Below are 16,866 nucleotides of genomic sequence, written 5' to 3'. Positions count from 1 at the left end.
ATGAGCTCCAAATCTGGCTTTCAATGTCTACCTCTTCCTACAAAATTTTCTCATCAACCAAACACTAGAAGCATATCTTGTAGGATAATAGGCCTTAGCAAATAAACGCAAGATACCAAAAATGAGAAAATAAAATTTCCTTTATCATCCCATTCTTTCTCACCCATCCCTTCTCATCCCACTATTTCTCGGCAACCAAATGGACCATTAGAGAAGGGAATTTGGTGGCTGATTCTCTTGTTAAACTTGTGGTGTTGGAGGAAACAAGTTCCATCTTTGATCATGTTTCATACATTCAATGAACAGTGAGAGCTCTTATTTTTTATGATTTATTGTACCTGTCGAAACTTAGAGTCGGCTAATGGGTGAAGGGTTGAGTGTCAGGGTGTGATTTGTTTCTTGGGTTTTGGAGCAAGCCCTTGTTTCTCTCTTAGTTGGATTTTTTTAATAAAATTTATGGTGGATGCCTCTCCACTTGGAGTAAAGTTTATGGTTAAAAAAATTGTAAGCTCAATTAAACTTACAAACTATTCGACCAGGATATTGTGAATCTCAAACTCAATTATCTTCTAGTCTTGAGTTAAAGTACTTAGTGAGACAAGCTCAGATAGCTCATGAATAACACAGATCACTTACATTTCTATCTCCAATCAAATAGAAAATTCAAAGTTGAACTCATATTAAATGCCTATGAGGTGTTGATGTGGTGGCATTTATACTTAAGGCTGCATTTGAAAACGATGCAAATAAGTGTGAATGCAAATATGTATAGTGTAAAATGGTCCATATAAATTGCAAAGTTGGGTTAATTTTGTACTGACAAATTTACCTTCTTACCAAATAGACTTTTAGCTGTAATGGATGCAAACACGAACTCCGATAAAGCATGTTTTTTTATCAAAAGCCCACTTTAATGCAAATTTACTTCTTTTTTATTGATGTACTTTTACATCTTATTATCAATGTACATTGGTCTGTCATCTATCAATGCATAAATGTAATGTTGCCAAATACAGGCAAAAGTGAACCAGAGTGCAAATTTACCCTGAACCGGGATTTACACTCTATTTGCAACATTTCCAAATGCAACCTAAAAAACACTAAGGCCTTGTTCGCTTTACGATAAGTTACTTACCCGGATAAATGCAATTACCTGGGTAAGTTTTTCCTGGGAAATACTTAGCCGAATAAGTGCATTTACCCATGTTCTTTTATTTCTCATGTAAATAAGGCAATGACCATTTTAGGCATAAAAATCCATTGTTAAAATAGGCATTTTTGTCCCATTCAAGTGTTGGCAACTTTCCCCCTTGGTGGGAAAGTTATTTACCCACGTAAGAGATGGGTATCACTTACCCGGGTAAGTGATACACAGGGGTAGGTGATACCCAGTAATATAAACTTTCCCTGGTCCCCACATAAATCTAAAAAAAGAACAAGGGATTCCCCCCTCTCAAAATCCAAAAAAATAATGTCCCCTAATAGTACAAAACAGCCCTAGAGAACCTGAGGCTGTATTTGGTTTGAAGGGAAAGGAATGGAACATTAGCCTAAAGGAAAGTTGCCTCTAATGGGGTTCTATTCAATCTACAGCAGGGAAGATTTCCGGGTCACTTAAGGAAAGCTAACTACCAACAACAAACTTACTTCCTAGTTAGACCAGCGGAAGGCCCATATTTATTCTAGACACCATGGGCTGGACCTTGTTTATTTTGATAATGCGTGTTTGCTATTCTGGACCTGTTAAGAAAATTGACTAGCTTTTTTGGCAAGATAAACAAAAACTATATTACTGAGAGCAGCAGGATACAAAGTTCTGGATTACAGGGATATCAGTAGGGAAATAGGAAGTCAAAAACCTTCAGGAATATTGTACTTCCTATTTATATATACAAACTTGATAGAATTGAGGTGGGAAAATAAGTTTAAAGTAACAAAAAGAAGATGAGAAGTATTCCAATGTAATGTTGCTTGTTGTTGTAGTGCTTGGATTACTACTTGAGAGTCGGAACAGACAATAACATGAATATTTCCCAGTTGATGCCCAACAGTTAAACCTTGATTAATCCCAACAAGTTCTGCTTCTTCAATCGAGTGTAAGAACTTCCTGCCACCTGTAACTTATAAACAATGAAGATGGTTATCCAGAATGATTGTGCCATAAGAAAAATAAGATTTGTGAGATTTTGCTTGCATCTGAAAAGATGATACAATCGGTATTATACGAGGTTTGCAGAGTGAAAGTTGGAGGTAAAGTAGAAGATGAATGATTAACCTGATGGGTATTCTGGATTCGGTTAAAAATAGAGTTGGTTTTCCGCAAAATCCATAAATTAGAAGTTTCAATTTCCTTGAAAATTTTTTGGTTTTTTGCAAATCAAATATAATATAAGGAGAAGCAAACAATCAGTCCAATTATGATTTATAGAGATATCCAGATGTTCCAAGGAGAAGCAAACAAAATGGATTGGGCTTAAATAATGTCTATCTAAAAACTTTAGACCCAAGTTTTTGCCCAAACTGGCAAATCCCCGACCTGACCAAGCCGGGATTTGATCCAACCAGCTGAGCCAGCTAAAATCCAGGTCCTTATTAATATGAAGAAATGAGTTTGTGTGGCACAGGATCATAGCCGGATCTCATAGTTATAGTCTCGTAGAACGTATTAGATCTCGTCCATTTACAGTTCAGGTCAGACCTGATCTGGGTCAGGGGAAATGCATGCGGTTCATACATGGTCCAAATTCCGTCCGGATTCAAAATATATGATCCTGGATGGGGAGTGCAGCGAGTATCATATCTCATCCATTCCATCTCATGCCCAACCTCCTCCACACCCTTAACAAGGTATTGTGTTAGTCAGGTAGGCTTTAAATGGATCCAGAGCCTAGCCCATACTACTCATTTGAATATGAAATCACAATTCATATTAGAGAGAGAGAAAGTCATATTTTGGGCTTTTGCCACATTGTACAAGGATTAAGGAATATGAGGCTCGCCATGATCTCCCCTGGCCCAAGTACTCGACCTGATAATAAGCCCATTAATTTCAGCTATTGGGATCGAAAGCTATATGAGATGAGTGAGTCCCCCTTTTGTCAAGATAGAAAAAAGGTGAAGCAAGGAAGGAAAAGGTGAAAGTCCTCATAACACCGTGCTTACACTATCTTCACAATTACTTGCAGCTGTGTATTGGAATTATCTGCCCATGAAAATAAATATACAAAAGACTGTGAAGATGGTCTTGTGAGGACGGAATCTGATCTCACCTTTTAACTTTGGCCTATACTTTTGAAAGCATTTTTACTCTGAACATGTTCATCAATTGTCTAATTTACGCACATGCCCAAGTTTTTTTTAAGAAGAAATAAGGTGCAATTACTCTTTTACCCCACCATCTCTAACATGGCATTTCTAAAATTGTTTTCAACAGAGGCCCCAAAGCTTTTTCCCCATACAAGGTTCAACTATGCATAATGAACCTTGATGCGGGCCATCGATGGATCGTTCTGCTCCAGAGCGGAAAACGACGAAAATCACTAATGCATCAACTAGCTGAGGGCACCAGGCCCACAGATTGATGCGGGCCCAGGCCCCTCTATTTACACGTGATTAGACCTGTTTATGGCCGGGTAGAGCTTAAATATATATAGAATACACTTAGGCCCAAGCCTGAATCCGGTCCCCACCATTAAGTCTAGGTATTGAGTCCGAGTTTGGTTGGGCGGGGCGGGGACGAGGAGCCTCTCCCTCTCTTTATCCCCGTCCCCACGAAAATCCTCATCCCCGTCCTCATCCCTGCCCCCACTAACAAGGACAAGGTTATCCCCATCCCCGTTCCCATGGGGATCCCCATTCCCTGTGATTTTTTATAATGTTAATCATTTTGTTTTTGTTTTTTTATTTTATTTAAAAAATAAAAATAAAATAATTAAAATTTACAATCCTATTAAAAAAGATTCAAACATATTCAACCATATTTTTAAAATATTAATATATAGACATGTATACATATATAATATATGCATACATATATACATATATATTAGTGGGGATCCCACATGGCGAGGATTGGGGTCCCCACGGGGTGGATAATGCTTTTCCCATCCCCATCTTGTCTCTACTAATAGGAAAGAAAATTTCCCCATCCCCATCCCACAAGAATCAGGAAAATAGAGAAAATTATCATCCCTAAGAAAAATAAAAATATTATATATATATATATATATTTTATTAAATAAAATATATTTTTATTATTTAATATAATATCAATTTGGGCTTAAACGAGGCTTTTTTTTTTTTTAATCTGAACTCATAAGCCTAAATTTATGTTCAAGCCCGACTTATAACGTGCCGAGCCGATGCCCCACAGTACGGTGCAAACATTTTCTGATGATAATTACTTCTCATCATTTCCCGTATTTATCATCGGAAAACGTTCCCAATACAGGGTCGGGATGTGATTGGAGGTGACGTGAGAAATGACATGTACAAAGATTACTAATAGGGAACTTTCCCCGGTGGATGAACGTTCCCCGCAAAGATGCTGACCCAACACGGTTCCTACACGTCGAGCGTAGTGGGGCCCGTAATGTTCAAAACCCGAACCGAGACCATCTTATTATTGGATGTTACGAACGGGTAGGAACTAGAGACCGGAAGAAAAGTAAGAGTTGGGTTGGAACTTGGAACCTTGGAGATTTATACTTAAATAGCTTTTCCATTTCTTTCGTTTGTTGGATAGACAGATCTCTTTCTCGGTCCAACGGAGTCTAGGGTTTACCGTTTCGACCGGAGAGAAAATGGTGAGGAGTTTGAATCTCTTCGAAATTTTGTTTCTGTTCCTATTATTTTGTTCGGACCGCATCTTCGTGATTGCCATTTCCGGTTTTGTATCTTCTGATGTGAGGGCTTTTAATTTTGCTATTGCCACGATGAATTTGGTGCTTTTTTATTTAATTTTCTAATTTTCATTGAGTTTTAATTCCCATATTTCTTCCTCTTTCTTCTTAATTTCTTTGTATTCTTTTGTTCAGGTTTTGGAGGGATCCAATGTTTTGTTATATTCCTTTTGTAATCGAAGTCTATTCTTAATTGTTGTTTTCTTTTCCTGTTTCTGATCTTTCAGTATTTTTTTTCCATTTCTGTTGACCTCGGCATTGAAATTATTCATGAGTGTTACGTCTGTAAGTATGAGTCGGTGTCTGGACCAGTTCTAGTAATATTTCTGCTATGTAATGGTATGTTCTTTTTGTAAAAGAAGGCATTTTTCTTCTTGAGAAGCTTTGATTTTTCGTTTTTCATTCTTTTCATTTTCACACTTCAGATGATTCTCTCTTTTCTTTTCTTGGCTGAAATGGATGAACTCTTATTGATACTGTATTTTTTTTTTAATTGAAAACTTGTTTTTATTCGTTTCAAGTAAGGAAGTAGTTCAATTATTATATATTTTTCGGTACTTTTATAATCGACCTGTAATTTCTGCTCTGATTAAATAATGAAACATGTGTTTATATATTGATTTTAAAAACTCTGTTTCTTCTCTTACCCAGGTTTGGGATTGAAGTGCAGAGGATTCCGCAAACGAAGGGAGATAACATTTCTATTTGCGATTGGTAAGTTCGTGCCTTTTTCTTCATTTAGGACTTAGCCATCGTGGCTGGGCATGAGATGATGAGACTCGCATTTGCCTTGTCCTAATATTTTAATTTCTTCTTTTGTCCCCTGGACCTTACGTGAAAAATGAATTGATTTACATTCTTTTGCAAGAACTGATTGAATTTATTTATATCAAATATTAAAATTCTTTCCTTTACTAGTGTCTTAAAAATCTTCACATGGATCGTAGGACTTTAGGATGTGATACATGGAATGTTAAAAGTTCAGATTGTGATCTTAAGATACTAACAGAATGCACCAAATTGGAATGTTAGTGCTACAATACAAACCCTGCTTTCTTGTTTTCTTTTTCTGGTAATTCGATATGATGAATTCATTGTCTCCTCAAAATAGTAAAAGGCAAAAAGGTCTTTTGATAATTGATAGTTAAAATTTTGTTTGTGTTAGAGAAAACTATAACATATCACGATTACTGGCAAAAAATTGCAAATACATACATGGTCGCCAAATATTATATTGGTTAGAATGCATCTGTGGAAAGGATTAACTTTATAATGCAAAGCTCCACAAAGGAAGACTCAACATCTAAGTTCCACACTTTGTTGTAAATTATAAACAAAGATTACATGAAGATGGTATGGATACACACTTGGATGCATATTATGGCAAAACAAGTTGTGGCAATCAGAATGACACCTGAGACTGATCAAAATGAATCCGGAGCATGACCTTCCTAATCACAATCTATTCCTTCTCAACTGACTCAATTTGATCTATGGAACACACTCTTATGCCCCACATCAAACATTCCAGAGGTCTGAGAAGTGAGAAAATAGGGCGATTTAATGCTTTATACACTTAGTACTAGCAAGGTTTAAACCTTGAAATGATCACAGCAATTCATGGTCATTTTGATTAAAAAAGGGGCACTTCAAATAATACTCATATAATTTTTGTTTTGAATGCAGCACTTCTTCAAGTACTCAACCATAAAATCAAGTTACCTATTGATTTTTTTGGTGTTCAATTTTGTTCCTTGTTCTTGAAAAAAATAATAAATATCTGGCAGAGCAGCCATGTGGAACACATTACATGTTTATAATACCTAGAAACAAGGCTTAACGTTAGAAACTTCTGATTGCAATGTTTTCCTCCTCTTAAATAAATGCATGGTGTTCCCTTGTCAATTAGGGAAAAGAAGTGCAACCTGTTCTCTTATAGCACCTTGATATTTTTATGTATTTGGTCTTTTTATTTTTCAAGTCTGATTAAACTTTTTAAAAGTATATGATACCGAAACCAGTTGTTTCTGAACCCACTGTTTTTGTTCCTTCAGGATCTAACCCAAGTAACTCATTGCTTTGGAGCTCTCCAATGTTATAACCCCTCCGCGGGAACTGTTTCTGCTCTTTGTTTCTCATCTACCAATAGTGCAAGTTGAAGATGGTATATGAGGAGGTCCTAAAGGCCGTATTTCCCCTACTGGATGGCAAAGACCTGGCTTCCTGTATGCGGGTATGTCAGCAGTGGAGGGACATAGCCAGAGATGATTATTTCTGGAAATGTCTCTGTGTTAAGCGATGGCCTTCTATCTGCAAGAGACCTACCCCTCCCCCTCTGACCTACCAGAAGTTCTACCGAACCTTCTATAAACGCCATAGCCGCAGAATGCTCCTTCCCCCAAGGCTTTCCTTTGATGATTTGGAATTCTACATTGACATCTGGGCAGAAGAGAGGATAATTTTTTCAGAAGTGGTCACTGGCCCTGTTCTTCGGACTGGAATCAAGACCTTGCCGGCCGGCATTTCTGAGATGCTGAAGTTTCACTTGGAGGGCCCAGAATACAAGATGACAGTCCCTGTGGAACCAAGGCTTACTGTCCCTCTAAGCCAGACTGTCAGCGTTTCTGTTCTTGTAGGCCGCAGGGATACCAACAAGGTTGCATGCATTATCAACAAAGCATTGTTTGATTACATTGATCGGACAGCATACAGAGCCCTCGCCTTTGATTATCTAGACTTCTCGCCAATTTATCCGTTTGTCTCAGGTATTCGAGCTTGGATATCCTTGCTGTTCATGGAAGATGGTAAGGATGGGATCATTGATGTCTTCGGTATTGAGATGGATTTCTGTGACGCTGCAAACTCAGAGGAAGAAGTTCTGTGGCTCTTGGATATGCTTGATTGGAAGTGAGATTTAATCGTTCATGTGTATCTATTTCTGTCTAGTGTTGCGGGGCTGTGCAATGTGAACAGTTTACCATGTCAATATCTTGTTCAGTTGAGGACTTTGTATATATATCCTATTTATTGCAAATCTCTCTCTTTCTCTCTCTCTCTGGCAGGCTTGCTTACTCGTAGGCGTGTGGTTGAAATCACATGGTTGAACCACACCATACTCCCTAAGGTGTGTTGCACTGAATCCGGATTTGCTTCTTACAAGATGCACCTCACACCAAACTCATAGTGCTTTCAGCCGTGCATAGAGAACAGCTCTTGATTTTGTCATTCATGATAAGATGTTCCCAATGACACCAATTTCATAGCGCTTTCAGCCGTGCATAGAGAACAGCTCCAGTACTTGATTTTGTCCTTCATGAGAAGATGTTTTGAGTTGCCAATGTGCTGTGAAGTTGGTGTGAGGCGCACTTTATGAGGAGTAAATTCGATGTTTGTGGATATAGCTGTTAATAAAATTCTAAACAAAAAAAAATTAATTTCTTATTATATTATTACATAGAGATTATCTATAAAATCATGTGCGGTAGTCCATACTACAAAAAATTAATTCGATGTTTTGACAATTTTCTTTTTGTTTTCCAGCGGATAGAAAAGTGGTTGGATTGACGATAGTGAAGTTGATATTGGATCAGAATTATTGCAGCGCATAAAACAATCAATACATAACAGCATTATACAATCTATATATATAGATATTAACACAGCAGTCTTAGAAAATTTCTCTTTTTTTCTCCTTTTTTATTTTATTTATTCCATATCATTTTTGAAACAACCAATGACATGTTTTTTCTATTCTATAAATAATTACCTAAAATCTCTCTCTACCATATGCTCTCAATAACCTAAATAATATCCGCTCCTAAAATTTTTCCTAAATATCTTCTCCATTTTCTCCTTAATTATCTTTAATTTTTATTTATCTCATGAATTATCTCTAGTTTTTATTTATCACCTAAATTGTCTCTAATTTAGTAGAGAGTGCATCTCGTAAATTATTTCTAATTCCTATTTGTACTTTTTATCTATATCTATCTAAACAAGGTTTGAATTAAAAAATTTTAATATTATTTAAATATTCTAATAAAATTACATAATAACTTTAAAATATTTATTAAAAACAAAAATATAATAAAATATATTTAATAATATTCATATTATTAATAATTTTATATTTTTGCAAAATTCATCGCAAAATTATGTACTAATAATATAAATTGTGATTTTTCGGATGATTCAATTTAAATGTAATTCAAACAATAAAAAGTTTAACATTAAAAAAAATATTATTTAAATATTTCAATAACTAAACATATTAATCAAAAAATATTAAAAATAGCTACATAATTATATAATAAAATATTTAATATTATGTAATAACTTTAAAGTAAACAAATTCAAATAACAAAAGATTTTAAATATTTTAGATATTATTTAAATGTTTAAATAACTAAGTATTTTAAATAACAAAATATTTAACAGAATTAGATTTTAAATAATTAAAATAACTAAATTAGGTAATAAATTAAAATTCTTAAAATTAGAAAAATAAATATAACATAATATTCAAATTAATAATAATTTAATATTTTATAAAATTAATAACGAAATTCTGTAGTAAGAGTATAAATTATAATTTTATGGATTATTAAATTAAAAAAATAACTAATGTTTTAAAATTGAAATAATGATATTGTTTAAATAACTAAATAATATTGTAAATAACTTTGAAAAAAATTAATATTATATTTTTTATATATTTATCTATACTAAAATTAATATTATTTTATTTTCAGTAATTATTTATTATTTCTTTGGGAAAAATATTTTTTCAATAACTATGTATAAATTTATTTTTGTTTTGTTATTTAACAGAATTTTTTTTATAATTATTGGTGTTTAAACTACTGTAATGTAACTTTTTAAATTTAATTTATTGTATTTATTGTATTTTTGTTATAATTTATTGATTAATATTTATTAGAGACTAAAATATTATTTGAGATTAAACTATTTATTGACTAATTTAATATATTTTTTAGTATTTTATTGTTATTTTGTAATTATTGTATTTATTGTATTTTTATTATCAATATACTTTCAATAATTGTGTGCTTTTGCTATAAAATTTCAATAATTATTGGGGATTAACCTATTGTTATTTATTAAAGATTAAACCATTGTTTTATCTGAAATTAGGAGTATTGATGGTTTGGTTCAGCTCGGTTGTAGGCTGTTTGACCAACCAATCGACTTGGTCAAATTGGGGAGTTGATCACCCGAAATTGACTAATCATTAGTGGAAATCAACTAACTTAGGTTGTATCAGTTTAGGTTGATTTTTTATTTGGTTGGTTGGGTAAAAACAAAGTATATAATTGCTTTGGGTAAAAAATCTCATAAATGATTACATTAATCAAATAAATAAATCAGATCATATACCTCAAATCAAATCCGTCACGACCCGATCTGATCGGTTAGTTATGAAATATTATATATTATTTATATATTTATATAATAATATATTATTATATTATATTATCTTAAAGACTTTTTTACCAGAATCCAATTCGAATTGGATTTGAATCAAATATCTTAAATAGATATTCAAATTTTAATCATAATCTTGGAAATCCGATGAATTCTTATCAAATTTAGATCGATCGATTTTTTTTATCAAATTGAATCGAATGTATCATTTACTGAATCCGATCCAATCCATTTGCAATCATACCAAATGGGTGTAAAATTAAATAGCCATTTACAACCTGGCATGATTTTCAGCTAGTCCAGCCCAGCCCGGTCCAATAGTTCATGGGCCATGCCACAACATGACACAATTGTATGGGTCATGCCGGGCTTGGTGTTTCAGGTCTGTGGTCTGGGCTAGCATGGCCCGCATTGCGTGCAGTGGAGCCCGTGGCCCACGAGCTAGAACAACCCAGCCCACAACGGCTAGTTTCAACCTTTTTTTTTCGGGGGGGGTTACAAAAATACCCCCAACAGTCATAAACAGCTACATAGGGAGGTATTTATGTATTTTGGCTTTAGGAAAAAATAAAATGAAAATAGTGCCCCCCAACAACTATATAACAACTAGTTTAGGCCGTGAGGGGCAAATTTCTTAAACTACCCCTAAGGTTTAAGAAATTGGCTAACTATAACCCAACAACTAATTATCTCTACCTTATCATCGGTTAATATTTCATCAAATTCCATACACGTGACACCCGTTTAATTTTTTTAAACCCAACTTTACCATTCTCTCTCTCTCTCTCTCTCCTTCTTCCTCCCCTTCATTCTCACCCTGTCTCAAGATCCCTACTGCAACGAGTTGCAGCAATGGAACCCTCCACCTCCGGCCTCTCTCTCTCTCTCTCTCTCTCTCTCTCTCTCATTTGGACTCGGCTAACCCAACTTCGGCTTGCTAACCCTTCAGAAATGGTGGAAACGGCTTGGTTCGTCTATGGTGCTGCTCCACTTATACCGATCATCGTTGATGCTGATACGGGTAATAGCAATGCTCTTAATGTTCAGAGGATTGTCAAGGACTTATTTTCAGGGGGTGATGCTGAACTCCAAATTAATCTGCAACTTAATTAGACATGGTTTGTTTCCAGTGCAATTTTATTTGCACTGGTGCAAAAAGTATAGAAATTAATACAAAAAATCACCCCAATATCTTTTTTTGTGTATAAAAGCACAATGTTTTCAACCCGCCCTTGACCTGGACTGTTGAATTATTTATACAGTCATTGGGGCTTAATCCCAGGTTCGGTTTTAGCAAAACTCATCTTTTGACTAAAAATTATTGATTTGGTCCAAAATTGTCTGACCTAAGCGATTGAATACTTGACTTGTTTTACCCAATTGCCAGCTCACAGGCTCTACATTACATGTATATACAAACTTTTGGAGGCTATAACTTTGTTGGCTAAGGTCTTTACCTTAGTAGTCTTGATCTTATGCTAACTAAGGTATTTGGTCTTCGTTGGCTAAGGACTCTCTACTTTAGTGGCCTCAATTTTATGCTAACCGAGGTCTTTGATCTTTGTTGGCCGATGTCTCTGCCTTAGTGGCCTTGGTCTTTGGTCTTCATTAGCCGAGGTCTCTGCCTTAGCGGCCTCGGTCTGTGTTCTAAATCGAGGACACAGTCAAATAGTCTTACCAACTGGGAAAGGCCGAGGTAGAAGGACGAAGCCGTACAACAAGATTTGAAACCAAGAAAGAGATCAGAGGCCCGAGGAGTGATTCCCCAGGTTGGCACTCCAATGCTTAAGTCAATAAGAAAAGATGGGTGGTCAGGCCAACCAATTGAGAGCATTGCTGGTCCGAGTAGAATATACAATAGTATGGAGGCTGAAGAGTCAAAAGTCATTTACCTTGAGCGGAAGTTACCTATTTATAGCCGAAGATCCATGTTCTATTTAGATGAGGCTTCCAAGGTATCGGGATAAGGTTGTCTGCCGAGGTCTTCGGGATAAGACCTAATCCCCAGCGGAGCTGTCCTCTTGATCTGTAAAGGGTTCTCCTTCACTGGTCGCGCTTATTCATTTGATGTAGGGCCAATGTGGCCGAAGAGATAAGATGGCCGTGAAGGTAACACGTGGCACCTGAGGCCAGCTCCACCATAACCTAAAAAAATATAACTATAAATTATAACCTACGACCAGGGGCAAAAATAGTTTGGCCTTCTAGATCAACTTTTAAAACATTATATAAAAACAGAAAAGAACAACAAAAACGGATAAGAACGGTTGTTGCAGATATCCTTCCTTGCATTATTCATTGACTTGCTTATACATAAGCCATTATGATATAAAATTAAGAATGAGAAAGGATTATTCAATGATGGAACCAAAAAAGAATGTTCAATGAGATGAGATTTGAATACTAAGCATTTCCATTTGTCAAAGTATTCCTTTGAAGGAAGCTAACCTTGGTCTCTTCATTCCGAAACTCCATTTTCAGGCCCATAAATAGGCAGTTGTTAGGCGCGGACCGCCCGGCGAGAAGGGGTTAGATTAAACATTAATTAATCATGGTTGAAATGCGTTACATATTTGCTCTTGTTAATTAATGAAATAAAAGACTAGACACTATCCAATGATCTCAATTATCGTTTGGATTAAGTTTTCGTTTATATATTAATTAAGATGTTTATAATATTAATACAACTATTCTTCTTTCTTGGAAGAAAGAAGAAGAATAGACAAATCGCCGGTGATTAATTAGCATCTTTCCAATTGATTAATTACTAATTGCACTAACTTGCTTGTTTAGAAGCATTTGAAAATGTAGCATGTTATTTTTTTTATTTTTCTTTGAACGGTACTTGTTCCTCACAAATCGCGCCTCACACCAATCTCACATCTCTTTCAGATATGTATTGAGAAAATCTCCTGTACTTGATTTTCTCATTTATAGGAAGTTATTTCCAATACAAGGCTGTGATGTACTGTGACGTTGGTGTGAGGCCATTCTCTGTGAGGAGCATTTTTTATTTATTTTCCCTTGAGGAGGTGTTTGCACAATGATATTGCATTGCCGTTAGGTTTTGAGTTCGACATAAATTTGTGTGAGATTTTTTTTTTATTTGAAATGATTTGAAAATATTTTTATCTAAAACGTGAAATTTGATATTTCACACACACACACACACATATTTCTAATTGAAATGACACATATATGATGTGTCAATACATGTTTACACCACTATACCGAACACCCCCATAAGCTCAGTTTGGAAAGAGTATAAATACAAATATTTAGAATACAAAGCTTTCACATTTTGTATTATTTTATATGTATTTATATTGTGCATATTTATTTTATTTGTACTCCATCCAAACTGAGCCATAAGAAAAAAATTTAAATAGTTGAATCCCTACAATGATGAAGGTCCAACCAGTCAATCGGAATTTTTTCAAAGTTTGAGCCGACAAACCTCCGACCTTGCTTTCATGGAGACAAGGTCTAGGGCCTTTAAGCTTTCTTTTGGCGATTATTACAAACATACAATAATTAGGATGGAAGGTTCAATGAACCAAACTCATAAATTTGGGCATACGAACAACCTATCAACCACATTTGAAAGATACTAAACAATATTAAGGAGATGAAACTATAAAAGCTCCATTAATCCATGGGCAGACTTTAATTTCCATATTATAAATGTCAGTTGCACCTGTGTGTAGTATCCCTTAGGGGTTGTTTGGTTCAAATCGAATTTATGGTTTGGTTCAATTTATACCTATAAATGATTTGACTCGGTTTGAGAATTTTCTAAATTGTGGTTTATGGTTTCAGTTTGATTTATTGAATTTTATAAATTGAGTTAAACCATAAATTGTAAATCAAAATTATATATATATATATATATATAATATCTAAATAGAATGTGTAAAATTATAAATATGTAATGAACTCTTTATTTTATAATAAAATAATAAATAAAAGTTTTAGGTTTTAATTTTTAAGGGAACTATTTGAGTTATATAATTGGCTTAAACCCAAATTCTCTAAACCGCACCAAACCGGACCATGAACACTCCTAGCAGTCCTCCTACCTCTAACCCTACTAATTATGATAACTGGGCATTGAGTCAAAGTCGCATAGCACATGCATAGACACACAAAGCAATCTATATAGTTCCCTTTTATATTTTCTCATTACAAAGAAATATTAAAAAAAACAAGTAAAAAATGAGGGAACAATAAGATATCGATACAACACATTTCATATCTGCAGCGTACTCAAATATGTTTAAATAATATAAAAATATTTTAAAACTTTTAACACATTTTATAGATAGACACCAACTCTCTAATGATTATTAAATAAAAAGCTCAAAAAATTAAAAGAGGTGAATGGCGGTTGGGGAAGAGTGAAGACTAGGGCAATACAAAGTCACAAAGCTATTAGATTGGCTTTTGATCATTTTTTTTTTTAGAGCGACAATTTCTTTCAAGACACGGCGACACGGTAAGCAAGAGATGATCTGACTGTTGCTAAAGGAGAAATTGGAAGTTCCATTCGCCAAGTTTGATGTTAGCGTGTACACAATATTGTTTGAGACTTTCATGCAGCTAAAGAGAGCGTCAAGCTTTCACTGCAATATTGTTTGAGACTTTTGGAAGGATTATAAATACAAATATCATGAGTGTAAAATCTTAGATTTTACAATGTTTTTAAAATTGAATCTGACAACGAACTGGTCAGGGGTTTGGCTCTTGGGTTAAATGGTTTGATGGTTCGAATTGAAGGGATAGTTTTTTCTGATAAAAAATAAAATAAAATAAAAAACGGCTAAAACTATTGAACGGTTTGAACAATTTGATTGACGGGGTCAATGATTTGCTAACCAAATCAACGGTTTTTAATGAAATAATAATTTTAGGGTAAAATGGAATCGGTCAGATTTTTCCGGTCTGACCATCTAATCCGATCCGGTTTTGAAAACCGTGGTATTTTATATGTATTTATAATGTACATATTTGGAAGTAATGTTGAAGCAAACATGTGACCTCAATGAAATATGAATACGTCAGTGTTTTAAGCCAAACACCATTTGATGTGATATTTTTTTCTTTCAAAGACTGATGTGTTTGCATCATGGTTTTTAAAAATGAACCGGTGACTGAACCAGTCAGGGGTCTGGTTACTGGTTCAAACGGTCCAATCGTTTAATCCAAACGGTCAGCCCATTCTGATAAAAATAAAAAATTTTAAAAACGGTCAAAACCGTTTGAACGATTACTTGGCCGGTTCAACGGTTTACTGACCAAAATCAACAATTTTGAGGAAATAAAAAACGAATTTGGAGGAAAACAAAACCAATCAAATAACTGGTTCCCGGTTTTCCAATCCGACCATCCGGTCCGATCCGGTTTTGAAAACACTGGTTTGCATTATCCCTCTCTGCACTGTCGTGTGACCGTGATTGGCTTGATTAATTGCTTCTGGAGCTCCTAATCCAACTCATTACAAACCTACCCAGATCTCTGATTATTATAAGAATTTTCTATCTTCATCCATGTGGTGAATGAATATGCCAATGATCACTAAACCCAATAAATTAAACATCCCCATCCCCAGTTACCGGGCGATTTTCCTTTCACCTAGGGTGTTTGAAATTTGAATAGATATTCATTGAACCAAGTTTATTGCTGGTGAACCATATTCCTATTCTCGCTAAGGATTACTATAAACACCATATTCCATTCTCATGTTCTGCGCCTTTTGACTTAATTATTTCAATTTCAACAACATTTAATAGAGTACAAAATTTGGCAAAGATTCCTCTCCTTAAATTTTCACATGCCTGTGGATATCATTTGCATGATCACTGGGTTTTTAGTTCTTGAAAAAAGGAGTGTGACTTGCCAGTTGGCAATCATTCCAACAGCATAACTTAATGTATGAAATGCAATCTCCTTTATGTGGGAAAACTTTGACTGTTTGGGTGCTTCCTCTGCAGTAATTCTTTGCTTTGTCTTTTTTGACTAAAAGAAATATTGGTTGCAAATATTCTTTTACCCCTCACCCACCAGTTAGGTTTTTTTCCACCATGGTCTACAACCCTTTATGCTCAGTTTGGAAAGAGTATAAATACAAATATGTAGAAGGCTAAACCTTGTATTTTGTATGTATTTGCAATGTATATATTCATAGCTGGACTCTTCCCAAACGAAGCCTTAATATATTCCTTTCTTAATTTAGTTTAGTAGGTGACTGAATAAAGTGTAATTTTGCACTAACCCTTCACACGGGCACTTAAAAGGCAAAGGCTGAAAACATAAATCCTTTCCTTCCTTCCACGGAAGTCTTATTCCCATTCTCATTATGTTGAGGGAAACAGGAAAAATTAAAAGAGGTCACTGGGATGGATCTATTTTCTAATAAAAGTTTAACCTAATCCCTTGTTTTTAATTCTAATTCTATGTCCTTTCTAGGCAAGCGATCGACTGTGATTGAATTGTTTTATCTTCATTATTATGAAATTAGCAC

The 16,866-nt window shown here is 34.7% G+C and overlaps 1 protein-coding gene across 2 annotated transcripts; it reads left to right on the top strand.

Moving 5' to 3' along the window:
- Positions 1-4,626: 4,626 nt before the first annotated feature.
- Positions 4,627-7,935, top strand: LOC148854449 (F-box protein At5g39250-like). Of its 2 annotated transcripts, none has more exons than XM_088941541.1 (3): positions 4,627-4,805; positions 5,553-5,615; positions 6,956-7,935. In XM_088941541.1, the coding sequence occupies exon 3, from the start codon at positions 7,063-7,065 to the stop codon at positions 7,810-7,812; it is 750 nt and encodes a 249-aa protein (XP_088797667.1). In that variant the 5' UTR covers positions 4,627-4,805; positions 5,553-5,615; positions 6,956-7,062; the 3' UTR covers positions 7,813-7,935. The 2 variants fall into 2 exon arrangements, with proteins under 2 accessions (XP_088797667.1, XP_088797668.1); XM_088941542.1 differs by having other exon boundaries at positions 4,696-5,240.
- Positions 7,936-16,866: the final 8,931 nt, after the last annotated feature.

Source organism: Nelumbo lutea, chromosome 4 (assembly GCF_056320005.1).
Source record: "Nelumbo lutea isolate HS-2025 chromosome 4, American lotus-T2T, whole genome shotgun sequence".
Classification (NCBI taxonomy): Eukaryota; Viridiplantae; Streptophyta; class Magnoliopsida; order Proteales; family Nelumbonaceae; genus Nelumbo; species Nelumbo lutea.
This window is presented reverse-complemented; position numbering and strand designations above follow the sequence as displayed.

What these genes read in the sequence shown, in the direction of transcription:
- LOC148854449 (XM_088941541.1), top strand. Translation starts at nt 7,063, where the DNA reads ATGGTATATGAGGAGGTCCTAAAGGCCGTATTTCCCCTACTGGATGGC.